We start from the raw sequence: 27,913 nt of genomic DNA, 5'->3' as shown, positions 1-27,913 counted from the left end.
CTGTTTATGATATCATGGATGACAGGTCTGTGGTGAGATCCAAAAATACAGCAACATTTCAGAAAACAACCAAACGTGCCAGAACAATCTGTTCTGATGTGTTGTTTTTCGATGAAATGTGTTTTCTGTTCACTGTTTTGATTTCTCAAATGTTTTTGGTAACCGTGTTTATACGTGAAGATCTCAGGTTTTATTCCAGTTTACACAAGAGATGACTTTTGTTAGAAAATGAGAGGAACATTCAAGTTTTCCACCCCGTAAAGGATCAGAACAGGTGGGAGTTTTAGGTGTTTTATCCTTTTAATGACACACATAACGTACGCAAACAATTCAATATAAAAATGACCATTTCTTCATAAAATATTCGCTTGCGTATTATTTCCCCCTCCCTCCACAGTAGAGCAACTGGTCATGATTTATTCAATCAAATTAGCTACCATAGTGATTGTTTTTATTTATATATACTACACATTTACACTTACTTACTGACCAAATAAAAAAAGGTTGCATTTAAAACAAATTCCCAATAAAAACAGATGTTATTCATGTCATGTCACACAAACTGCGAAAGGTAAAAAAAAAAAAAAAAAAGACAGAAAAAAAAAAGAATATTCACAAGAAAAGTACAAAAGATACATTTTCTTCAAAATGTAAATTACAGACATTTCATTTGTATAAAACCTTCAGCACACTCCCGTTAGTTGACTGTTCCTTCTTTTTCTCTTACTCCTGGATGGAAACATCCAGAATGTCTTGGTTCGGTCACATTTGAGACTTTTCAACAACATTTGTAGATCTTTAAACAAACTTATAAAACCACAGGCCATATTTTCATTCGGTGTGCTCTTCCGCTACATCTTACAATTTAAAAAAGGGGCCAAACAAACATTTTGACATTTAAACTGATTCCAATCAGAAAACTGATCGTGACTCAGCACTTTGAAGAACACTTCAACAGAGCGAATGACAGGAGATTTAATGTGTGACCGTAAATAACCAAGCCACCAGACCGTGACTGGTGCCAGTCCTCGGGCTCTGTACTGGTTTTTAGAACAACTGAATGGTTTTATATAAAAAGAAAAAGACAAACTAGAGAGAGAACACGTGGTTCTAAAGAGGACAGCAGGTAGATCAGACCCTCATCAGTGAGATTCCTGTGTCGGCTACATGAGACATTTTATACAAAATGACGCTACAGTGTAAACACCAGTGAATTTATAGCAACTGCGCATATAGTTGTGGTCTCATAGTATCCAGGAGAAATAATAACACATTCTTTAGGGAATGGGAACATCTGTGAGCAGTGCTATAATGTTGTTATTATCCTGTGAAAACCTTGGATCTCCAGCAGAGGCGATGCTCGTGTCTGTACCACTGATTTGTCTCGAATACTGAAACTTCCTCACATTTTATAGTTGATGTTTTAGAACTTAAAGCTGCTATAAGTGATATATCTAGTGTTAAATAGCTGTATATTCCAACAGTGATCACTGTTGTCGAGTGTTTGGTCATTAACCCCAGGCTTAATACATGAGCAGGTATCCCTGCCAACTTCATCCAATCAGGACTGCTCATCAACACGGAGAGAGCAGGACGCTGCTCTCTGCTGCTCTTTGTGCCCATTACCGCCGTGCTTAGAGGTAACGGGGTGACGTAGAGAGAAGGGAGGGGATCGCTAACTGCAAACACCGAAAGGAAGTTAGCTAAAACGACGACAATGCTTTCAGCAACTCTGACTTTTGCAGATTTCAAGGGTCCAATTGCACTTTTGGGTGCAAAAATACAATCAAGCAAATCTAAAGTCGGCTTATTTCCCTTACTTCCTTTAAAGTCGGCTTCTCCAGATTTTCGCTCCAGATAAAGGAACGGATCCAGGATTTTTTTTTTTTTCTCACTTTCTTTAACATTGCAAGATAGGGTCTTTATCTACGTTTTTGTTAACTTAATATGCATGGATCTTGATAAAAAAAATAAATAAATAAGTATAATTTGACCAACAACAATCCTGATCTGGTAGTTTTAATTTGTTTTTATTTTAATTGGATTAGACTTGATTTTGAACCATGCGTCATTCCTGTACAGATTCTGATGACTGGAAGAATACTGAATATCAGATCCAATAATCTCTATTTGTGGAGATATGAGGTTTTCACCTGACAGCAACAATACATATGAAGGGTCTCATTCCAAAACACTATACTGTATATCCATCACATACAAACATGAAAAACTGTTATATGAATCTAATCACTCCATTATAATTTCATTCAAAGCAATATTAGTATATAATAGTCAAGGGTATCAAAATAGAATCTGAACTGGTTCTAAAGAAAACACGTTATTTTTAATGTAAAAAATAGGTAAAATATAGAATCGTTTTTTTTTAGATCCTTTTCTGGAACAAAACTCTTCAAAACCCGTATGAGAACATCAAGATAACAGAAAATTTCCCAAAGACTTTCAGAGTAAAGCTGATGTGTTGGTAGTCGGGGGGAGTTGCGAAGGGTTGTACACATTTCAACAACCGAGTCAATTGTATCAAGACGTGTTCAGGATCTCGAGGTCCAAACACTGAACCGCATTCTGCCGCCGAGTTCCAAACCTCTGCAGAGGAAAGCGCACTTATTTCTCTCTTTTTCAAAGCTGTGACAACATCAGTCGTTGGGACGGGCGAGCTGGGGGAGCGCTCGCTTTCCAACAAGGACATGAGGGTCACACAATGGCTCCATTGACTCTCTTCTGACCTCCCCCTGCCCAACAACCAGTCAACATGAAAAAAACACTCTTAAAAAAAAAAAAATGCTGTTGATTATTAACTGGGATGCCAGTGTGTTCTCGCTGAGTGGAATTTGAGCCATGCATTGATTATCCAAACTGAGTGGGGCAAATGTTTTTGCCTCCTCGGATTCACACTCAGCTCCAGTGTCTAGTGCAACTCTCACTTTTTTTACGCAAAACACGCAAACAGCAGAACTGCTTCTCGTTACATAAATGTATCTACAGGCGCGCTAAATTCTTCACTTATTGTGGAATATGCTCGAAAAAAATAGCTTGAAGTGCTTTCTTGCACAGTGAAACGCCACCGAAAGCAAAAGGCTCATTGCGACAACACAAGCCTGCAGTATCCTAACGTGTAGTGCACTGTGCATGATATAAAATGCACATAATCTCCCCTGAATCCCTGAAAACTTGGGCTCTGAATTAGTTGCAAGTACATTTTTCTGCAGCTTGAAAAGTCTGCTTCGTACCTCGTATCTCATCAGCCGTACCACAAAGTAGCTGCAGCAACAGACACTAACAACCACATATATCAGTGTGGCACAATGCCTCTGTCTTCTCCATACAGGATGCCTTTCTTTCAGGGAGCATGTCTACTGGCCAGATGGGCTGCAGGGCCTTCTCCGGCCAAAACAAAATGGCTTTGAGTGTGTTGAAGACCCCCATCAGGTCAGAGACAAAGTGACCAGAATACTAAACACCACCTTCAATGCACATTATGGCTCACTTTCTCAGTGTTCTATATGTTTTCTCTCTTTTTAGCATATCGAGACGCACAGGGGAACTGTGGGGGATAACAAAAAATGCTTCACATGTTGAAGAAAACGACCACAGATATTCAACAAATTAAAAGAAAATGAACAAAAAAAAAAAAAAAAAAAAAAATCAGCATTCATTAATCCAGTCAGACGATTCTGTGATAGTGAGACCCTTCTCCCACCATGATGGGGAACTCCTTTGTTTATCAAGTACTGAGTTATATACAGAAAGGCTGAGAGAACTTCTTTTTTGGCACTTAACAGTCACATAGAGAGCTGAGAGGAAGACAGGAATACAAATGATGCCACGGACACCAGATTAATGCTACACTGTGTTGAGTCGTGGTGTGTCACAACTGGGTGATCTGCCGGACAACCGCCACCCGTTTGGATTTGGGTGCACATACTGTTCCCATCATCACTCATCGTCACGCAAACATTCATCTTCCCTCAGTTGAACACAATCTGCGACTCCTCTCGAGTTCATCACATTACTCACACTCCCTCTCCTCAAGTATATCCACTCCAGGTGTCCGCAAGTCCCAGATATTCTGGGTTCTCCGCCGTTGGGGTCACAAACCCGTTCACATGCCTGGGTACTCCTCCGTCTCTCTCCGCTGCCTCGGGGCCGTCCACCGCTGCAGTCCCGGCCACAGCTTTGGCTTTGGCCACAAGGTCCAGGTAGTATGGGTTGTCGAAGGCTGGAGAGGTGGAGGCTCCAGCGGGGATTAAGTATCCCGGGTTTTCCACACTGTGACCGGAGCTCAGGCCGTTAGGGAGTCGTCGCTCTGGTTTGGCTTTACGAGGCAGAGTGCTGGGCCGGTCGGGGATCCCCGGTCTGAGATCCTGAATCTCCTGGTTGACGTACTCTAAACAGACAGAAGAAGAAAGAAAGATTTGATAGCAAACTATTTCTTTCTTTACGTTTTTGTCCAATTCATCACTGTAAGTTTATTCTTCCTTTTTTCTTTCCTAACATGTTGTGTATTCAGTTTCTGTGGATGCATTTAGTGAATCCCTTAGACTACATGTAATACAATAAGTAAAAAAAAAAAAACACCACCAAAAAAACCCCCACATTTTTCGAGAGAACCGACAGTAAAAAACATTTCCCTCTCACCTGGCAGGGGATGGTTACGAATATACCCATTAGTCCGCCTGGGCAGTGAGTGATGAAGGTGATTAGGATGATGAAAGCCATTTGGCCCATCTGTCTCAAGGTTGCCCGTGCTCCCGTTGGAGTAGGTGGGGTCTTTGCAATAGCGCCCGGGGCTGGCCGGAGGCAGTGAGGGGTCGTCAGGAGGCCCGTCCAGGAAGACTGAGTCGGACTGGCCCCCCGCGGACGGGCTGCGAGCCAGTGTAGGATACTGAGGAGTCCACATGCCATTGGAGGTGTTGGCTCCTAAAGGTAAGGTGGGGTACTGGCTCCGGCCAAGAGTGCTCAGGGAGGAGTACATGCTCCGAGGGCCGCTGATGACAGAAGGCTCGACGTCTAGGCCCTGATCCCTGCTCTGCTGCAAAGAGAGGAGAGATTAATCAATTAGCAAAAAGTTGTTTGGACAAAGGGTTGGTTTCCCACTCATTCCAACACAGTATATAACACATGTATATATCCATTGTGGTGAAGGTTAAAAATTGATTACCCAGCTATGATTTGACTCTTTAAAACATGTAGTTTAAGCCCAGAACAAAGACCAATCAACATTAGAAACATCGTTCTCAACTGACCCTGTACGACTGATGTCTTGATGGCCCGTTGGCTTGAGCCAAGCCTCCCTGAGTCCTGGGGAAGAGGTTTGGCTGAGGCACCAGATACTCCTCAGCATCCAGCAGTTCCCTCATGTTGTTCCCTTCTTCCTCCAGAAGCATCCTGAAGAATTGGCTGTCCACTGGGCTGGACATGCTCATCTGCTCGTCATTCTGCAACACAGAGAAAGAGCAACATGGTCGGAAACCACAGCAAAATGTATATCTTTTTCTCTTTTTAAGGCAAACCAGGCCAAAAATAGTTTTAGACAAATGACATGCCGCGATTTACATGTGATGAGCTTTATAAAATAACATACCCACAAAAGTCAAACGTTGACAACATGAAAATACCTGAATGACTACATAGCGAGGAGGATCTCTGGCCATGGCGCTGAAATCATTCACCAGATCTTTGAACCTCGGTCTGCTCTCTGGGTCAATCATCCAACCTGCCGTCCAATCATTCAAATCAAACTGTCAATCAATCATTTTCAACATTTACTACAATTGTACAACTCTGTTCGGGATGAGTAATAACGGCAACTACTTGATTACTAATTAGATTAAACAAAGATCAATGCTGCAGTAGGAACTACTGACATTTGACCATGATCATGTAGACGTCAATGGTGCAGATGGGTGGCTGGGGAAGCCGTTCTCCTCCCTCTAAAACTTCTGGGATATCTCTGGCTGGGATCATGTCGTAGGGTTTAGCACCAAACGTCATCAGCTCCCACACCGTCACCCCTGAGAAGGAAACATACGTTGATTGTCAACAGCATAACTTTTACTCTGAAATAAAATATCTACCAAATAAATCGAAAGATTAGTTACTAATGGCATATTTTAGGACACCATATACTATGAATTAATTTATCATCAATAATCACATCATATGCAACTCCTGGCTGACTGTAAACATTTTATTCCAATGTATTTCTACTTTTCAGGAGCCTTGCAATCAATATTGTGAACAACGACTGTTCACAAATTCAGAGACTACCATTCGCATTTTGTCAATAAAATGAATGAAGACAAATATGTTAGGGTAGGAGTACTTCCTGGACTCAAATGGAATTTGTTAGCGGTGCACTTGTACATGCACATGTAAGAAGCACAAAAAAAACTCCAGAGCACTCTCACTTTAAAATACATTTATTGTCATGGCATGGCCAAAAAACAGAGTGCCTTGGAATTGTTATGATTTTCATGTATGCTTTGAACACATTTTACTTCAATAAAACCTTCCTTAAACCTTGTAGTACCATTCTACATTTCAAAAAACACAAATTAAATGTTGCTGCTCTGTCAAACAACAATACAAGGACTTCCAAAATCGCCTCTACAGGTTTTTCTTATGCCATTTCTAGTCCTGGATGAAACTTACCGTAACTCCAGACATCACTCTGATGAGTGAACCTCCTGTGCAGAATTGACTCCAGTGCCATCCATTTAATCGGCACCTAGGGACACAGATACCGAACACCATTTTAAACAAACATTTAAAAAACATAAACAAATAAATCCTGAAGTCACAGCTCTATCTCACCTTCCCTCCGTCAGCGTGATATTCAGTCTCATCTATATCCAGCAAACGGGCAAGACCAAAGTCGGTGATCTTCACATGATTCGGGTTCTTAACCAGAACGTTACGGGCGGCCAAATCTCTGTGGACCAGCCGAACTTCCTCCAGATAACTCATCCCCTACACACACACACACACACACACACACACACTATATCCATAACCCACGAGTCCATTTGGCCACAAATATACAAGCTGATACCACATCAAATTCGAAAGGAAAAATAAGATCATCAGCAACATTCAGACATTGCTGTTCTGCTGAGAAAAATACACAGCGTTACCTCTATGACTACAAGTTGTAGTAGAAGTATGTGCTCCTGACACAACACAAAAAAACGTGTTTCATATTTACATACCTTGGCGATCTGGACACACCAGTTGAGGAGGAACTGGGAGCCGATGCGGTCCTTGTTCTCCCTCACGTAGTCGAGGAGGCAGCCGTACGGCATTAGCTGAGTGACCAGCTGCACCGTCGAGGTCAGACAAATCCCCAGCAGACGACACACGTAGGGGCTGGCCACCCCCGCCATCACATAAGCCTCCTGGTGAAGACAGAGGAAAGATGATGAGGGGTTGAAAAACGATATTCATGTGTGCTGTAAATATGTGTAACTGTGTTCTACTCACATCAAGGATCTCTTTATTGGCCTTTGGTGAGGTGTTCTCCCGCAATACTTTAATGGCCACAGGTATTTTCACGTTTTCCCCATCAGGAGCCCACACACCCTGAAACAAATCATCAAAAACCATTATAACCCACCAAAGAAAACAAATGTTGTTGCTTTGTTGAAGTATTGTATAGTATTGTATTGTATCAAAGAAGTTTCAGAATGGCTTTTAGGACTTCTTCTGTTTTAGAAACATTTGTTCTCTAACTGCGTTTAAGAAAAATTGTATCCTATCTTAGGACAGGAACTTAGGTAATACAGAACCACACTAACTGCAGAATATCTTAAATTAGGATGGCATTCACCCTGACACAGATTCAAAATAATTACTGTTGTTAGGTCTGTAGGGGTAATGACCATGCAGAACAGGAACAACATGAATGCCAAAAATATTATGACTGGAAGGCCACTCAGGCTGTAACTGTTGGAGAAGCTAACATCAATGTCAGTAGAAGCTAACGCTAACGTTGGCCAATTGGATAAACTAACACCGATGCTAGCCTGCTGAAGAGGCTTACACCGATCGTTTTACCCTATCACTTGGTTTATCCCTATTGTAATCCCCTATTGTTTATTTTCATTGGTGTTGTTTTTATCTACGTAAGTGAAGTTTATCATTTTATTATTATTGGCCAGTCTTGGACACAGGCAGCCTCTTGTTTAGTCTAAACACAGAGCCCATCACCATCACTTATGCGGTTGTCTCGCCCCTCCCTCCTCCCTTTGCAGCTCCGGTGGCTGAGAGCCCAGTCGGATGACAACAGCTTCAATGAGCAGCTTCAGTTTGTAACGCGCCACATTTAATAGTCGGTAACGGTAAATCAAGTTTACAGTTCTAGTTAGGATTTCTTAAGATAAGCTATGAGGTCTTAAATAGGATAGGACACAGTTTATGAATTGCTGCTGTAATAGGAAGATACAATTTTTCCTATCGATGAAACTTATGACACAACTAGCTGTTAGGACATTGTTCTGTGACACATACCTTGTAAACAGTACCAAATGCCCCTGCACCCAGGACCCTGAGCTTTTTCAACTCCGTCTCCTTCAAGATGCGCATCTGAGCCTGATTTGGTGATGCACCACTGGGTGTTAGAGGCTCCACCAGCTGTACACAAGAAGAAAGGAGACAACAGATTCCTTCATTACAAACTTCAACGCCCAAAAGGAACCCAAGATCTAAATTCAGCACAGACCTTGTCTCACACATCTTATTTATGTTTTGCGTTTAACGTCCAGCAAATGATAAAACATCAGTATTTGTGCTCACCTCGTGTTCTTGCAGGATCCTCCTCATTGTTTCCTTCCTCTTCAGCTTCTTCTGTCTCCTCAGGTAGAAGACCAGCAGAGCCAGCAGGATGAAGAAGAGGACCACCCCACCCACTGCAGCCGCGATGGTTGTACCCGGTCTAAACAGAGACGAACAGTTCAACACAGCTCCGATTCCTCAAACAAGATTGAATTTGTTCAATTTAATCTAGATAAAAAACTTGAAACAACAGTAACCGGATAAAGAGTATCTCACCCTGTCCTGGTATCGACGGGACAGCCCCTCTCATCCATCACAGTGCAGCTGAAACAGAGAAGCGCTCGGTGTGAAATTCTTCTCATTGTGTGGGTAGTGAGTGTGCTTGTGTGTGTGACGTGTGTCCACTCACGACAGTGTACAGTTGGTGTTGCAGGGCAGACAGTGTCCTGTAGCGTTGCTGTACTTCCACACAGTTTGCTGGTCCTCCTTCACACCGCTGGGACAATGATCCACACAAAACTCTCCGTCCTGGAAGTTTTGACACTCTGCACAATGTTCTGCACCCTGAGGATACAAAGAGAGACATAATAAGTACATTTATACAAAACTTTTCTCACATATCAACACAAGTATAATGACGTGACAGATTCTTTTTTTTAATTGTTGTTACAGTCAAGAAAGGCAGGGAATGTGGTGACAGAGCAAAGAGGATGACATGCAACAAAAGTCTACAGCTGGATTGAACCAATCACTGGTGATAACATGGAACATGCTCTAAAACCACAAGACCATAGGGATGTCCCTGGGTTATAATTCATGACATGACTTTAAATTGCCTCCGCCAAGAAAGTTGCGTTTTCACCCGTGTCTATTTGTTTGTTTCTTGGTGGTTTTGTCAGCAAGACAACATATACTGACATACTGATATACTTAGATGGAGGATGGGTCTCGGCTCAGATCAGACCCCACTAACTTTTGTTGCAGATCCAGACAAGGCACTGATCAAGAAAGCTTTTCTCACTTTTCAACACTTCTGTTAAATTCTCAGGGAGTACTGCAGGGATCTTGATAAAACAAATCTAACCCTCACCCTAACCTTAAGTGTTTTTAAAAAAAAAAGTGTGTAAAAAAAATAAAAAAAACAGTAAGCATGAAGTACCGAGAGCCCAAAGTGAAATATTTAATAACTATCTCATTCAGTCCTTTAAGGAGAGACCATTAGCTGCATGAACGTCTTACCGGGCCATGACAAGAGGCAGAGCCATTAAGAGGTCGACACTCTGCGTGACAGGCAACACACAAAGATCCATCAGCGTATTCACGCACCAACCTGCAACACAAGCACAGCAGGGATGTAACAAAACATCATATTGCTCAGTCTGGCATTTGTTGGATGCTTTCATCTAAAGCACCTGATGCTGTCATAATGACATACATTTTTAAAAAGGGGCCTTCCAGCTGAAAAATAGCTGCCAGTGTTTGCCTAAACAGATAACCTGCACAGGATAACTTGCTCTCAGAACCACAAAGGGCTGGACAACAATGTATATTATTACTCATCAACTTTGAGTGTAAATCTATTGTGAATACCATATCATGATATCTTTTTGTTAAAAAAGTTGTTTGGCATTTTGGAAAGTACACTTTTCTGCTTTCTTGCAGAGTTAGATGAGAGGATATATACCACGATCACATCGGTACAGCGAATATGAAGCTACAGCGAGCATTAGCTTAGATATAATCCGGCGTAACAGATTAATAAAGTGTTGTAAATTGTGTGTAAATTTGGTTTGTCTTTTTTGTGTTTGTACATATTAAACAAACAAGATATAAATTGTTAAACATAACTCTTAAAACATAACAGTGGTATTAATCTTTTCATTTAACTCTCAGCACAAAAGCTAATAAACATTTTTTCGTATTTTGAAATATTCTTTTAAAATTCTCTTCAAACCAATTATTCCAACAATTACACAATATCACAATTAGTAACTGACTATCACTAATTAGTCTTTTTCTTACATTAGTTTAACTATTATATGTGTGATTGTACATACATTTGCTGCATCACAATAAATATGAATATTAATTACGATATTGACTTAAACCATAATCAGTAAGTCTCTTGACCAAAAAATGCCAACATGGGGAAGAAATATCTTTCATGAGAATCTGAGAGAAAACAGTTGTTTCATAGTGCTATCATTACAGTATCATTTAAGCAGAGTTTAAACACATATGAAGTGTCGAGCCGTGCTTTTTGCGTAGCGTGACTTCATCTGCAGGATATTTCAGCCTTTTGGTCTATACTTGGACTGGAGCGTGCTCATACCGTAGATCATCGAACTGACAACTTCAGATGGATTTCTACTGATTCATTTGACTTCTCTGTCATCTTGGAAATATGTTGCTTACACGCATGTACATAACACAAAAAAATCATTTTGATTGTTGGACAAAGGAAAGCCCTTGTGTTATAACATGTGAAGCATTTGTCGATGAGTTACTTCGGGGCACAGCTTAAGTTAAAAGCTTTCAGATTGATTTATCGTGACTACTTTGGCTTTTGGCTGCCAATCCAGTCAACCTTACATAAATCCATCTGGTCATATTAAAACATGAGGTGAATACATGATTAGCTTCGCTTAGCTTTTTTATTACCAGAAAACTTCTTTGGAGATTATGACACACAGCATACTGTATTATTTGGAACATTATCACTTTGCCTTTTATTGATTTAATGCAGCCACACCCACACAATCACACACACACAAATGTTCTTACCCCTGATAGATGTCACACTGGTCCACACACTCAGTGCCACGTTGGAAAGCTTTGCAGGACACACACTGGCTGGGCCCTGGCCCCCAGCAGCCCCCTTCACACAGTGGGTGACAAACACGGCCCTCATCCTCTGAAAAGACAAACAGGAACAGAAAAAACAGAGCGTGTCATAATAGCTGTGGTTACATGGACAATATTTCTGCAGTTCCATTGAAATCATTCCAATTTGTGATTCCAACCTATCTGTTTACATGCACGCTAAAAAGAGTGACCCGAAAAGATGTGTGTTTTCGTGTCGCAAAGCATTTAAAAAGAATATACCTTTTTTGACATGCACACAATTGTTCCCAAAGTGAATCTTCTAATATGACATTGCAAAGCTTTAACGTGCGACAATATCCGTGAATGTTGTTATAAATGCAACTCATAAAAGAGTATATTCTGCAGCTGGATTTCTGTTGCAACAATAAATGGAATTGAGGCAGCCGCCAAGTGACAAGTGTCCGATCAAAGTGCAACCCTCAGTAACTTTAATGGAACTTGACATGGCTCTGTTCACCTACCGCAGACTTTGGGGTCCTGGTTGTTGTTGACGATGCGGTGGGGTCCCTGGGTGGGATGGAGGAGACTCTCCCAGGGCAGCGAACTGGTGTAGCACAGCTGGGAATTGTTGTGCAACAGGACCAAACCTCCACTGACGCTACGTAATGAACGTAACCCAAGAGACTGGATGTGTACATTCTGGATGGCAAGTGAAAACACACCCCTGAACAGAAGAGACAGAATACAGGTAATTATCATCAGTACAATGAAGAAATGTGGGAAAATTCACAAAGAATCTGCATTAATGAGAAAAAGGCATCTTGATAGACTTTTTTTTTATTACAACAAATAAAACAAGACTGATATAATTACCCAAACAGCAGCCCATACGTCAGAACTTGTTTTTTAACAGTGTCAAGCAGAACTAACATTTGTCAGTGTGACCTAGTTTGAGCATGCTACACCAGATAGTATCCTATAGATGTTTACTGTTACCCTGGCTGGTGTGTGCTGCAAATCAAAGCAGCTGTTCTGGCTAATAATTAACCTTTACAACTCTGAGAGTGAACAAACTGTTTCAACCGAACAGGAGACCTAAATCAAAATGAAAGGAGCACAGACAAAGAGACCAAGGAGGAAGGAAGGTTCAGAAGGAAAATCACAATGGTGAAAATCCTGTACTGTAGAGTCAGGGAGATTTTTTGTAAAAAAGAAAAACAAACAATGATGCAGGCATGCAGAGAAGAAAAAGACAGACGCGTCAGGTGAGGCAAGCAGTTTAAAAAGTCTTACTTGTAGAGCATCCTGCCTCTGATCACCTTCAGGTTCTCAAACACACTCAGGTTAGACCACTCTTCTGGCCAGGCATCAATGTACAAATAACCTGCACAGAAAAGAAACAGACAATGACACTAAAAACACTGCCATAGAAGAGATTTCTATGTAGTTCTAAATTGAAAATTGAGGGATTTGCTACAAATTTGCAACAGTTCTGACTCACACACAGTATTAAAAGAAACTAATCAGATCTTCCTTTATTTCAAACAATGACTTTTTACTGTTCTCTAAGTTTTCAGTACCTGTAATCTCCTCCAGTTTCTTAAATTCGCTCAGCTGCTCGAGGGTCAGGCCTGATGTGTTGGTAACAGGATCACTGGGCAATAACATTAGCAGATTAAAATAACAAATTCACACACAACAAAAGATGATATATCAATGGATTATTTCTCGCTCATTATCTTCTCTCTAGTCACCGATAAAGTCTCCAGTGGTGCAGGTTATCTCAGGTTTGTGTTTACATTTCACACTTTGATTTCGAACAGTTGACACACGCAAATGAACTTATCAGGGATTTGGCATTGGAGCCTTACTTGGTGTCACGCAGACCATTCAACCAATCTTTTATTTTACATCCAGAACTGGCTAGTTTTATATATTCTGTGAAAAAATATGACTGTGTATAAATTGTGCGATTTAGTCTTTACTGTTGTTTTATTGGCAGCGTTTTAATTGGATTAAATTTAAATTTAAAAATCAAAATGAGGAGAAAAGACACAAAACGTTCTCTCTCCCACTCTCTGTTGACGTAAAGTGGAGTTTTGTAAACATTAAAAACATGTCTGGATTTGAAGTGCATTTGAGTACGCTAATCTAAAGGGTTTGGCTTGGGTGGCAACTTTCCATTTCACTTTCACAAATGTTGCTGTATAGACAAATATTTGAAGTACTGAAATGAAGGGATGTGGCTCTATGGCCTCATAAAGTATTCATTGTTACTAAAGTGTAAGTCTGAATTGAGTTAATTACTCTATGATTTTGCGAATTACAACTGTATGCATATTCTCCAGGTATCTCTTACCTTACAAAACTCTGTGGGAGGAAGGCCAGGCTACCAAAAATCTTCTTACACTTGTTGAACTGCTCCACATTAGAAGAAGTTACCATGGTGATGCCATGGTTGTCCATGACGCCGTGGTTGTCCATACCCAGGCCATAACACACTGCAAAACAAACCATGACAACAGCTTTTATCCAAGTTATCTGAATCAAGAAATTAAACTGAACTCAATAAATATGTCCAGTTTATCTGGAAAAGAGTGATCAACGGACTTCTATATAAACCAGAATATCGTCAGCGTATAATTATATATAGTGTGAAGTATTGCATTGAACTGAATCTCATGTTAACATACTGCTGGGAAAATTCCAACATTTCATAATTGTAATGCTTCATATAAAAGCTTTTAAATAACCACATGGCAGTGGAATTTTATTGTAAAGAAAATCTAAGAAGTTAAAGTCTTCATCACCAAATTAGCAGAGCTTTGTTACTATAGTCTATACTTTGATAATACTGCAGGGAGGAAAAGAATTTATAGCTGTTCCATTGGCTACTCAAGACAAAGCATCATCAGTTAAAGACACACCTTCAAGCAGGCAGTCCAGTTTGTAATGTAACCACATGTGTATAGACATCACCATTAGAGTTGTGAACACACCTTTAAAATGGCTAGGTTGAACACGATTACTGAGTTAACCAGTTCCACTAAGTAAAATCCTCTAGTCTAGAGCTCAAGTAAAAAGAAATGTTCCACTTTTTTCGAAATCTGTCAAGCCTTGTGCATAAGACAACCCCCAGCTCTAACAACAACTAGGTACAGCAGGAACAGGTCGGTTCACTTTGCACCATTGTCATCATGCGATACATCAGAACATCAGTACATGCAGCGTGAAACATAATCACCTGTACTGCACACCATGAAATGCACATAGAGAATGCATAACTTACTAACATTAGTTATGTAACAGCTAAGCCTCATAGTGTAACATTGTTTTTTCCACTATTGGACTTCTGGATAGCTACAGCACACAATCCATATTAGGTAAACCTTTTTTATTCTGGTCCCCAGAACAGTCTGAATCTTTGTGACATGGATTCAACAACGTGCAGGAAACGTTCCTTAGAATTTCCGCGACATATTGACATGACTGTCAGCTGCACATAATGCTGAATCTCTCGATCCACAATTCCTAAAGTCTCCTTTTGGATCAAGATCTGGTGACTCTGGAAGCCACTGAACTTTACTGAACTCATTGTCATGTTTGTGGAACCAACTTGAGATGATGTATGTTTTGTGACATGGTGAATTATCCTGCTGGAAGTATAGATGAGAAGAGAAGAGGTAGACTGGACAACAAAAACAAAAATAATCCCTACACCACTACCAGCCTGAACCTCTGTCACAAAGCATGGTGAGACAATGTACTCAGGTTGTTTACTCCAAATTCTGATTCCACCTTATGCATGTTGCAACAAAAATCAAGATATGTCACACCAGGACAAGTTTTTCAATTGTCTACTCTCCATTTTTAGTGAGCTTGCAGCCAATGTGGCCTCAGATTTCTATTCTTAGCTACCAGGAGATGGACCTGGTGTGGTCATCTGCCGCTGTAGCCCATCTGCTTCAAGGTTTGACATGTTTTATGTTCAGAGATGCTCCTTTGAATAGCATTGTTGTAAGGCGTAGTTATCTCGGTTGCTGTTGGTTTCCTATCAGCTTGAGTGTTTTTGCCCACGGAACTGTGGCCCACTAGATGTTTTCTATTTTTCCCACCATTCTCTGTAAACTCTCAAGACTAAATAACATTGTGCATTAAATAACAAGTCAACAAGTTGTCTGCATGCCTTTATGCATTGTGTTGCTGCCACATGACTGAGCACATATGGCGCTAAACCTAATAAAGTGGGTATTTTGTGTCTGTAAACAATGTATTGTGTTCAAATAAAAAATGCACCCTCAAAGACAAAAAGATCCTCACCTTTTGGACAGTCTCCTTCACACTTTTCACATTTCTGTGTCTCGATTCCATCAGAGTGGCTGATGACTTCCTGGTTTGCTTTGGGACAAACCAAAGTACAGGCCACTTCCATAGCCAGGTAGTTATCTACAGAGAGAAATTAAGTGTTGAAACTTTACAGCAATAAAACTTTACAGCAATAAAATGAATACATTCGTTATGATGAAACTGGAAGCTGGTAGCCTGGAGCATTACAGTAGCATGTGAATGTAGCCAGGTTTGATTCCCTGACGTTTGTGTGGGAATCTTGGCAAGGAAAGAGAATAAATCATCTTCTCTGCTCCTTCACCCTCATCATCTACTACCATTAAGCCACCCACACTAAGCACTTAGTCATCAGATGCACCACTGGAGCTCAACAGAGGCCACTGTGTAGTAACTGTCTTGGATAAACACAACATTTATTCAAAATAAGTTCTTACAAGGACACGTCTTGACGCAGGTGGCTCCAAAGTTGAACTTCTTGTTTGGATTGGGTTTGGTCTGAAAGGTGACAGGGTCATAGATAGTGGGAGGAGGACAGTTTTCTTTACACACACCGCTATCATTGAAGTGACGGCAAGCCTGAAGAGAGGAGGGATGAAACACGTTATTCCAGAAATGAAAATAAGACAGCACAATGAGATTACGCTGAAGATAAAAAAAAAGTGTGTTTGTGTGATTTACCAGACAGTCTGAGTCTTTAGGTCCAGTGCATCCAGCAGCACACTGCATGTGACAGCAGTCATTGGGAGAAGGACCTTTACACCGCTGACAGCCAGACGCACAACGAATTCTGGTCACTTTGAACAAAAATGAAAAAGGTGAAAATTTTCAACTGAACTTTCCATGCTTTGGACTTTTTTAAGTAGAAACCAAGAATTGTTACTGTGATGATCTGCAGATGGTGTTAACTCACAATTCTGACAGTCCTGCGCAGTTTCTCCCCAGCAGCGGTTCTCACATTCAGCAGCACAATTTGGACCTGAACCAGAAGAGTTTCAACAAAAGGACACTTTCAGGAGAAATACAAAATCAAAACTACAGAACAGAGGCTCAAGCCTGTCACTACCCACTTTTTGTTGGCTGATATATTGTCCCAGAAATATTGGCAATAAACGATATTATTGTCATTTTAAGATTAATTCATATACATAGTGCAGTACTTAGCCTGTTGTTCTGTCTGCTGTTTTGCATTTATTGTGACACAAAGGACATTTCTCCACCTGTACTACCCTGTGTGATCAATATTTCAGTTACTGATCAGGATCTCACATTTAGGGGCCCGAGCCTGCAGCCGGTGCAGCCCGGGATGGGTGTTTTGCTCGTCCAGAGTATCCCTCCAGTTAATTTGCTGGGGATCCGGGAAGCATAGCTGGGGGTTCCCCCAAATATAAACCCCACCCAATAGGATCTCTGCATGGGAGACAATACATAAGAGAAGATCATCAACAACAAAATTTCCCTTAAAATCTTAAAAGTTTTAAAACTGAAGATGTCACATAACTCTCCCAACCCCAGTCCAGTCCGGTCAGGTCTTACTGGGTTTGGGCATCAACTCTGAGCACCAATGTATTATCAGACCTGTGAGGCTACGAAGCCGGAGCGTCCTGAGCCCTTGTCCTGCCAGAGTGTTATCGAGCACAGCCAGGGCGTAGCTGGTGTTGTACAGCTGGCTGCCTCTTATGATCCGAAGGTTATCCAAAGGCACCAGACTCACTGACACTTGGGCGACGAGCACATAGCCCTGTACCTCCACGATCCCCTGAAGAAGAAGAGGTAAAGAGACTAAGAATTATGAGTCGGTTGTGACAAAAGAAGCAGGTGGATTGATCCAAAAAATTGATCTAACCATCAAAGTTGTCAAGACAACCACATTCTTTAAAATGCTATATTAGAAACTCCTTTTCCTGTATAAAAAGCTAATATTATACAGGAAATAACACACTCTGTCTGTACCTGTAGAAAGGAGAGGTCAGGGTTTCCATGGAGGTGTGTAATTTCCAGGTTGCCATGGACAACTTTGCAGCCAGTGTAGAGCAGCTTCAGGGTCTCGTAGTGATTTTCCAGGCTGGAGGGCAGGGCCAGCTTCATGTCCGTACCCAGGCACACTGCAACACAGATAACTCATGTAAAACGCTATGAAAACCTTTTCCATTGCTCCACATTCATGCTGGTTTATAGCTAATGTTGTTTTATTGTCAAACAAAATCATTTGGAAAGCATACATTATCAGTGAATAAACATCAAACAAAACGACACACCAGTGCAAATCATTCAGTAATCTGCCTGCAAATAAATAAAGCTCTAACTAATAGAAAGAAGCAAACAATTAGTGAACAATTTGCTAATTAAACATAAATAAAAACTCTGATAATGAGGAATTATTGAACATTACAAAACATTTCAAACTTAATCATGACAATTCACTGCTTCTCTGTATATCATTATATATTTAATTAGGGCTGAAACTAAGAATTATTTTCATTATTGATTCATCTGCTGATTATTTGCACGATTAAACAATTAATCATTTAGTCTATTAAGCATAAATAAAGTATATAAATACATTTAATAAGCTGGCCAATGTTTGACATTTTAGATTGAAAAAATTTAAATGTTTGCAAATAATTGTCTTTTGATAATCTAATCAGTTTAGTGACTCATAGTTGTAGCTCTAAATTGAATATCTTTGGTTTCAGGCTGTTGGTCAGACAAAAGAAAGGAATTAAAAGATGTCACCATGGTCGCCATCTGCAAGACCTTTCCTCCTAATTTTCTTGTATTGAATGGACCAAATGATAACTTATTTAATTTAAAGATAATAACCAAATAAATTACTGCAGACTGTGTTCACTTGAGCATAATAAAAGTACAACTGTAACTGTAACCTCTGAAAGAGAGAAATTTCTAGATTCGGCCTTTAAATAAAGAATCTGAATAGTCGATTTTAACATTTACTTTATAATGGCTTTAATATAGAATTCTTTGAAACTAAGACTGAGTGTTTGTAGCTACAGGCAGAGGATCTTTTACATATTTAAATTCCAAATCATGACGACTGTACAGACATGGACCTCCACATATTTTGACTGCGAGACTGTTTACAAGCGGCCTTGAATCGGCACCCTGAAACACACACCATCTGCATGGCCTCTCTCAGTCTATATGATATATTTTCCACCGGCAGCACAGAGCACAGATTCCCCACAGTGGGTCACACACAGCATTACATTCAGGGTCATACAGCGCTCACAATTCATGGGGGGGCTGTCGCACACACATAGCTCCCATGCTTCAGCAGGCAGTCACACAGTGGACAAGTCCCTGCTCTGCTGGGGTTATAAATGACTTCCTCTGGCTTCCTTCCAACAGCCCTTCAATAGTCAGCCCACTTTTCCTGATTGAAGAAAGCCAGCTCTCTCTGAGCTATCTCTGTCCCCCCTTTTGGTAAAGATGGCAGGATGGAGATACATCATCGAAGGAACAGGACGAGCGAGAAGAGGGCAACTGTCACGATACACAGGGATTCAACTCAAGACATACCCTTATCGCGAATGTGTGTCTGCCACGTGTAAAGTTTCCTCACTCAGAACTTGACCCATATTACAGCTCAGCTGAGAAGCATCGCGTCATAAAGTGTAAAAAAGAGGTCCGCATTAAAATCTGACAGCCAGCTACTGCGGCAAATGGGTCTGTGATTAACAGAGTGGCAGCCAAAAATACACACCCAGTCGTTGTGTCACATATCAAATCAAATGACTAATCACTGCCTCCTTTGCTGATGTCATCATGGAAAATAGTTTGACTTGTCAAACCGACAGGAGAGCCACACTTTTATTCTCCGGCATTTAAATCATTTTAGTAAGACGGAACTTATAAACAGAAACTGCAACCAACTACCACACACAGACAAACACACATACACAGACGGCTCCAGCTCTGGGGATTAGGTAAATGTGGCGTAAAGAAAACACAACAGAGCAGAGTTTCCATTTCTAAAAAGTGTTTGTAAAGCCAGTTCTCTGCTTCCTCTCCCTTTATTCCCTCATTGTTTGCTCTCCAAAAGTCTCTCAGCAACGCTTGTGTGTGTGTGTGTGTGTGTGTGTGTGTGTGTGTGTGTGTGTGTGTGTGTGTGTGTGTTTGTGTGTGTGTGTGTGAGTGTGTGTGTGGCCTTGTGAGGAGCAGCCCACCCCTACATCCATGTTGCCGAAAATACTCTCTGTTTTATCACTTGCTTAGCTCTATCTGTCTGCTCTCATGTCACTATCCCTGCCTCCCGCCTCCAAATACACTCACTTCTTTTCTTTATTACCTGGTTTCAGAGCCGAGTTATCTATAAAATGTTCCACCAGTTTGTTTCTTTGTGTCTGTTTCTCTCCATGAGTCGTTGGCCAACTCTTTTTGGACTCTGGAAAGTGTCATTTCACAGGAATGTGTGTCTTTGCATATCTTAAAGATGACACACGTGGATGTATTTCACCAGTAAGAGGAGGGGTTGTAGTTCAGTGTCTCGTTCAAAGACACGTCGGAACCTGTGACCCTCCAGGTCGTGACACATTATCAGTGTCCAGTGGGTCACTTTAACAACTAATGGCTGCCACTGACACCCAGGAACACACACACACACAGTTAAACATGTTAGTGCTGGTTTATGCACTCTGTATCACGGCAACTTAGCTCTGGAAACGTGTTCAGGTGTTGCTCTGCTTAGCAAGACGAATGAAAGAAAAAGGCAACTTTCTATATTGTGCAGCCCTATAGATACAACTTAATGGCACTCAGTCGAGCTGATACTTCCACCAAAGCCCAACAGTCACTTTTATTCAATCAAGTCCAATTCAATATCAAACTAAATCGCCCAGTGTCGCTCTAAATTCTAAACCCCCTTTAACTGCTTAACCGTACACGGCAGATTTTTCCCATCCAAGATCCATGGATTATTCCCTGAAAATGTACAAAACCGGCAGTTAACGGGGTCTTTTTTGGCCAAAGACCATCCAAGTTGTGTGGAAATCCATTTTAAAGAGCTGACAAACCAACAAACAAACCAACAAATACACAAAAGATGAAAACATAACCCTAATCCTGGATGTAACAAAGCAAAACTAGTTACTCGTTCATGGACATTTTGTCTTCGGCTATTTTTGTGACAACTGACTGTATTTTGAAAGAATTAGTCTTAGAATCTGGCCTTCTAGAAGAGAGGATGTGGTGACTGTGAAGTGACTGTGTCTTGTATCAGTGTGCTACTTAAGACTCTCTGCGAACTGAAAGCCAGCTTGAAGCCACACCTGTGTGTGGCTGCATGCCAGTTAGCCTAGGGAGTGTGCATGTGTGTTTACCAGTGTGTGTACGGTAAGTGACAGAATCACGGCAGCAGCGATGCTGCTGCAAGAGTTCAACTGAGCCACGGTGGGAAAAGCCTGCAACAGACAACAGGATCCTCTGGTCTGTAATGGACCAGATCCCTTCAAAGCTCAACACAAACAGAACAAGCTGATCCAAAATGACTTTCTCTGGCTGTTTGTGATCCTTCAGATTTAACATGTCAGACCCTATTCTAATGCAATGATAATCCTAGCGACGTCTCTTGCATAAACTTCACATTTCTCTCAACCTCCCTGAACAAATTCTTTCTTCTCCTCCACTCTACGGCTCAGGAAGAAAAAACAGGTATTGCTCAACAGACAAGCTGAACAGGATCCGTACTGTACTGAAGGCACAGATATGAGCTCCTCGCTCAGTCACTCTGTCATCAGGCTACAACAACAAACACATACAAAACCACTGCGTCACAATATCCCCTGCATTCTTCCTTTTACACATTTACTACCGTTTGAAAGCATCTGCAGCTGTAAGCACATGTATAGTTCATGTCAAGGGGAAGAACTGTATGTGAAAAATTCAAAGAGCCACAGAACGTTTAGCTGGATCAGTCATATGGTGCACGAATCAAATAGAGCCTTTACTGTTCACTCTGTTTATGTGTGCGTGATCAGCTGTTAATTTGCCCAGTTGATGGTATAACATAAAAAGTATAACATAAAAGTATAACCAACACTGCCAAATTGCAATCTCAAGCAGGCAAATATTTTTCTGGGGTAAATCTGATTGTATGATCGCTGCTTACAATATCAAGTTTTTGTGACGTGGTTGACAACAAGTTCCATAATATCGTAACACTCATGGGAGTAGAAATAGTGGTACATTACCAAGACCTGGCACACAATATTCATTCGGTTCAACTGAAAACACTCTATTCAGTTCTTCCTTAAAGAGGTAGTTAAAGGCACACAGCTCACGTTTTTTATAAACATTAAACTGTATCTAGTATGGAAATGTATGTGTATTGCAATTTAGTCTGTTTCAGTAATAAGGCACCACTTTAAAGGGTTTGTAACAACAGCCTTGATCATGGTTAATGAATCATTTACTAATGCTCTATAGACCAGTTAGTATCCATAATCAAATACTTTCAGGTTACCAGGTTGTGAAAAATATCCTTTGGCAGCTGTTTTTCCTCCTTTAGCATAAGTTAATTTTGAGCTACTTTTCAGTCCATCGGGAATATGATGAACATAATGTGCATGTGAAAGGCAATTCTTGTTAACAGAGCTGGAGAGTCATTTCTATTTTTTGTTTTGGTCATGTGCTTTTATCTCATTTATGTTTTATTTATTTAGAACACTTTAATATTTGTTTTACCATCCAATCCCAATGTTTGAATACTCAGAGGAAATTAACGTCCACTGTTCCATTGTTGTGTATTTACATTGTCATGCTGTCGTCATTACATCAGTGGCATAAAATGGTCTTAACATGACAGTTATATCGTTTATTGCAATTATTTATCATTTTCTTGTCATACAAGAAAACAGGGTTAGAGAGGTTAAAGGAAGTTGGAGGGTTACGTCTTAAATCCATGATGATTCATTTCGATTTCTGAAGAATTGTCCACATCTAACTACCAGGAAGTGTCACACTGATAAACAACACAAACACAACCAACAAGATATTCCTACACAGCACAGATCCTGAGTAGAATCTTGATCTCTGCAGAAGACTTGCACTGAAAAAGGACATGATGATGAAACAGTGACTCCTAACATGGCTCCTGTGATTTATTCTAAAATTGTACAGATGTGTGTCAGAGTGCAGTGAGCGCAGGTTGGAGATATGAAACTTAAACCTTAAAAAAGCACTCAAGAAGGTGTCGACAGTTGCCTCTGAGGCTGGTAAAGAGGCCCACTGACGGCCCCTTCCTCAGCGCAGAGTGAGTTAGATCACTAACACGCAGCCCAGACTGGTGAGTCACGGTTGGCTGAGTTAACCTGCTACTGAGGCTGATTCAGTAGGATTTAATCACTTTGCAGCGAGTTTCACTCAATGGGTGCACTGGAGTGTGACAAGGACATGAACTGTGGGGACACCGAGGGCCACCGAACACACACACACACACACACACTATGTCCCCAAACAGGGGCAGGCTGTTGAAATAATTTACTCACACAACAACAACACCTCACACAACTGCTGCTGACCTTTGAAATCACACAGGATATATGTGTATGTGTGTGTGTGTGTGTGTGTGTGTGTGTCCATAAAATGCTCACATAACAATACCTGATAAATGAAAGTAAGACTGTTCAAAACGATCTGTTTATATATGCTGCGTTACCCAAGTGTTTGATTCTGGACCAATCACGGCACTCACACTGAACTGATGCTTCAGAGATCGACGCTGTGGAGCAAAGTGCTCCAACCTGTTCCAACCAACAATGCAGTTGTATTTGGAAATCACTTCACCTGTGACTATTGGTTTTGTTTGCGCGTGTAGTAGTGATGGAAGTTGTGGGGGTGGCAGCTGATAAGAGACAAAGAAGCTTCACTACGACATTTATTTATTCGTAGAAGTTATTCGTTTTAGTCACAAAGGTGCCAGTGGAGGTGTTTCTTGTTTTCATGCACTGGCCTGTTTTTCCTCTGCAGGGTTTTGATTTTTAAAAAGTACACATCAATAAAGACTGTACTGTGATGAATTCTCAGAAGTCAATAGGTTTGCCATTAGTGTGTCACATATTAAATGCTTTCCAAAAACAGCTGACGAGGGTTAATGATATCCGATTTACTTGAAATATAATTCTGTAACAATATAGTGGCCCCCACAACCACAGCTATAAACTAGAGCTGCAGATAAAGATAACTTTCATGATTTAAACAGGGCTCCAGGCTGCGACTATTTTGGTCGCACATGCACCAAAAGTGCAACGTAACATATTCAGCAGGCTAGATCAAAAAATGTATGATAATATTTACACCAACAATGTGTGTGGACAGATGCCTTTGAGCAAAAAAGCATAAAATCATATTTTTTTTGGAAGATTTAATCATGAACTTCGATATCAATCAATGGCTTTATATCAACACCAATAACATTTAACATTAATTTGTTTATTTGACTTTGTCAAGCTCTTTCTAGCTCCAGTTTTGACAATTAGCTATCGAGGTTACAGCAACTTCTTGTTGTATGTGTGTAATTTCAATGGGGAAAAAACATTTGTCTGCACTATTTTTCCTCCTTATCATAATTTCTATGAACATAAATACCTAAATTATGTGTTAGCACACCTAAATAAAAAAAAGTTAGGTGCAACCACTGTAAAAAGTGACGCTTGAGCCCTGTGAAACAAAGTTGGAGGTCTTTAAAACATCAAAAAATAAAAGAAAAATGTTGCTTGAGTTCAAAGAAATGCCATCAGTTTACTACTAAACATTAAAAACATTGAGTTTTATGTCAAATAAATAAAATACACCAAAAGGAAAAGCAGCAAGAGAAGCTTGAACTGTCAAAAAATTTGCATTTTTGCTTAGAAATGTACTTTGTGGTTTTACGGTATATGATAAAAAGTATTACACAACTATTATTATTATTACTGTCAGTTATATATTAGTTACAATTACCGTTAAAGAAATTAAAACATAAGAACAAACGCTTTATTATGATTTCACTAAATATTTTGTCCTGACAGACATGACATTTGACATAACAACTTAATAATAAAACTAATATGTCAGAAGCAAATGTTCACAAGATGATAACCATCCGTTTTTATAAGTGGTATACTTTGGAAGCGGTAAATCACCGTGTCTGCAGAGTAACTGCTTCAGCTTTAAAAGAGGAAATTATGTTGAAAAAGGGTACAAATGCAAGATTCTTTTCATTGATTGTTTTTTCCATGCCTAAACAAACTAAATAAACTCTTAGTTTTCATGACGGAATAAACTGAATAAACAAACTGACCTTATAGGACAACACATTTTCATACTGTTTTATTTTGTTTATATGTGGTGGACCCTGCCACCTTTGTAGATTCAGACAGTGTTCTGGGGACCTTATCTTCCTCTGAGAACAGCTTCTTTATTCAGTTGAGGAAAATAAAAATATCTCTGACTTTGTATAATTACCTCATTAATATTGTAAATATTAAAACTCTGAGTTTGAATTTCTTCTCCAAAACTATATAGTGCCCCTTTAAAATGTAGAGCTACAACCATAAATCAATGAAACGATTAGCTGTCGAGTATTAAATTAATTGCCAGCTAATGAGTATTTTATTTAGAGAAAGAGTCAAAATTATATGATTCCAGCTCCTTAATGTGAATATCTCATGGTATCTTTATTCTTCTATGACAGTAAATTGAATGTCTTTGGTTTATGGACAAAACAAGACATTTGAGGAGGTCGTCTTTAGCTTAATGAAAAACACTGATGGACATTTTAAACATTTTCTGACGTTTTATAGACAAAACAACAAATAGACTGAACAAGAAATTAAAAAAATGCACTTAAACGTCAGACTGAAAGAGAAAAAAAAACTGGTTGCAAATGCAACATTTGGCTCCTGCATGTGAACACATCATCAGCTGCTCTTCTGCTTTAACACTTAAAACTTGACTTGTTGTTTTAAATATATAAGTTATGTTATAAATGTGCACTTGTTGCACTTTCACTTAGCTCTCGTTTTACTGGCATGCACTCAAGCTCAAAGTGTGACAAGTGACCCTCTATCAGACAATGTCCTCTTTGGAGACAGAAGTGAATAATTGACATCGTCATGATCCCTGGCACACAATGCCCTGTCTGTCTGCTGCTGCTGCTGCTGCTGCTGTTTTTGTTGTTGTTGTTGTTGGTTTGTTGTTGTTTACGCGTTCAGCCTGCAAACCAGCCTAACCCTCAATCACAACCCACTCAGTTGCTCCTGAGCTGCAGATCAGGTTCTCATACCTCTTACCTGTTGTTTCACTACAGCTACTGTGTCTGACTTGTGTTTATTGGCGCAACAAAAGCGTGCTTCAAGTCGCAACATGGGGTGTTTCAGTCCAAACAGTTGAAGGCTGCTTGTGACAGGTGTGATTTTTTTCCCCCCCTCCTGATCAGCGCTTCGTAAATCCCAGCAGCCTCTCAGCGGAGAGAGGACGAGCCGCTGCGGACTCACGGAGGAATGTGGTCCTGGACAGAAATATCAACCTCTCGGGACCAAGCCGAAGCTCGAGTATTCGCTCACATATGCCCGACGTGCTCTGTGTTTATGTCCCATTTAGCTAGAGTGTCTAGTTTGCGAACAGAGACAGCACGAACGGCGAGAAAAAGCCGTGAAAGTTACCCACCTTCTCTGCCCAGCGCGCCCGTCACTCCGAGCAGCACGGCCCCGACAAACACCAAACTTCTCGCCGCCTCCATCTGCCGCTGCGACCCGCCGCCTCTAGTCCATGTTCGAAACTTCAGAGGAGTTTTTACGTTTCCCACTGAGGAGCTCGCTGTCGTCACCTTGTTCTTTTTTCTTTTGGCAGCTTTGCAGTTGTTTGTTCGCTTCCCAATCTCAGTGACTTCCTCCCTGGAATCTGTGCCTGTCGGTTGTGGAGCGTGACAGCGCGCAGGAGCAGAGGCGCGTTCCCGTGAAGGCCTGAGCGGGGAGTGGCAGGTTGACTCAGCCCGCCTTCTCTACTGTCTCTGCTACAGAGTCCAGACCATGAACATGTGTCTATGTCTATGGTTCAGACCCTCCACTGCAGGGAGACTTGTTTTACTGCATCATAAGTCCTGCATTTTCAATATCAGTCAAGTTAAAGGTCCAATATGTGAGAGTTTAAGATGAAAATATTCAAACGCTACCTGAAACTTTCACCTAAATGTGAAGAAATAACAGTTTTGACGTGATGTCGAAGACGTCAAAGCATCGTGTTGCAGTTAGAATGCTAACCAGCTAGCACTTAGCCTCCCTGGTTCTCAGAGCATCCAATTCCAGGCAGAATCTACGGAGCCCCAGACATGACATGGTAAAAAAAAAATGTAAAAATGTAAAAATGTAAAAATCAATATAGCTATAACGTGCGCACGAACTACTAATTCGTGGCCACAAAATACTAAATTGTGGCCACAAAATACTAATTTGTGGCCACGAAATAAGTATAACGTGCCCACGAAATACTAATTCGTGGCAACGAAGTAGGTATAATGTGCGCACGAAATACTAATTAATGATACTAATATAATTCCTGGACAGCTGGGTAAACAAATCGAGCGCACCTTCTCTACAACCTGCAATAGCCTACATGATGTCCATAAGCTCAGTGTCTTATCTTATTCTGTTCTCGTCAATATCTTGTTATCCCGCATTTAGGCAGTGCTTTTCACTGATCATCTCATCTGAAAGTAGGATCGTGTGTCAGACTCTCAGCTGAGGGAATACAGAGGCTATATGAGCCGCAGCGTTTAATGATGCCAGTGAACGCAGCCGTGCAGTTACAGTAGCCCTCACTGTATGTATCGTGTTGCCAAGGGAACCTATAGCCTATCAGTGATCAGAATCTAGTTTGTATTGATTTGCAGGTTTTTGTTGCTCTGACTGAACTACTGGAGGTGTCTGTATTGTTCTCTGGACATTTGTCCTACATT

The 27,913-nt window shown here is 40.6% G+C and overlaps 1 protein-coding gene across 2 annotated transcripts; it reads right to left on the bottom strand.

Moving 5' to 3' along the window:
- Positions 1-281: 281 nt before the first annotated feature.
- erbb2 (erb-b2 receptor tyrosine kinase 2) lies at positions 282-26,775 on the bottom strand. Of its 2 annotated transcripts, none has more exons than XM_030401226.1 (27): positions 26,626-26,775; positions 17,914-18,065; positions 17,539-17,719; positions 17,230-17,370; positions 16,874-16,939; positions 16,642-16,757; positions 16,398-16,539; positions 15,937-16,062; positions 13,976-14,117; positions 13,197-13,270; positions 12,910-13,000; positions 12,138-12,340; positions 11,575-11,704; positions 10,030-10,120; positions 9,200-9,354; positions 9,067-9,114; positions 8,812-8,950; positions 8,527-8,649; positions 7,501-7,599; positions 7,230-7,415; positions 6,835-6,990; positions 6,673-6,748; positions 5,886-6,032; positions 5,637-5,734; positions 5,265-5,456; positions 4,657-5,050; positions 282-4,405 (listed from the first exon to the last, which is right to left on the bottom strand). In XM_030401226.1, the coding sequence occupies exons 1-27, from the start codon at positions 26,696-26,698 to the stop codon at positions 4,047-4,049; spliced, it is 3,900 nt and encodes a 1,299-aa protein (XP_030257086.1). In that variant the 5' UTR covers positions 26,699-26,775; the 3' UTR covers positions 282-4,046. The 2 variants fall into 2 exon arrangements, with proteins under 2 accessions (XP_030257086.1, XP_030257087.1); XM_030401227.1 differs by having other exon boundaries at positions 4,657-5,047.
- Between the last annotated feature and the right edge of the window lie 1,138 nt (positions 26,776-27,913).

Source organism: Sparus aurata, chromosome 20 (genome assembly GCF_900880675.1).
Source record: "Sparus aurata chromosome 20, fSpaAur1.1, whole genome shotgun sequence".
Taxonomy (NCBI): Eukaryota; Metazoa; Chordata; class Actinopteri; order Spariformes; family Sparidae; genus Sparus; species Sparus aurata.
Note: the sequence above shows the minus strand (reverse complement) of the source record. Positions and strands in the feature narration are given on the sequence as shown.

Excerpts from the sequence above, each read along its gene's own strand:
- erbb2 (XM_030401226.1), bottom strand. The coding sequence starts at position 26,698 with ATGGAGGCGGCGAGAAGTTTGGTGTTTGTCGGGGCCGTGCTGCTCGGA. Across the intron at positions 16,063-16,397 it reads CTGCGTCAAGACGTGTCCTT|ATAACTACCTGGCTATGGAA; the intron begins GTAAGAACTTAT and ends TTCTCTCTGTAG. Across the intron at positions 5,051-5,264 it reads CAAGACATCAGTCGTACAGG|CAGAGCAGGGATCAGGGCCT; the intron begins GTCAGTTGAGAA and ends CTCTCTTTGCAG.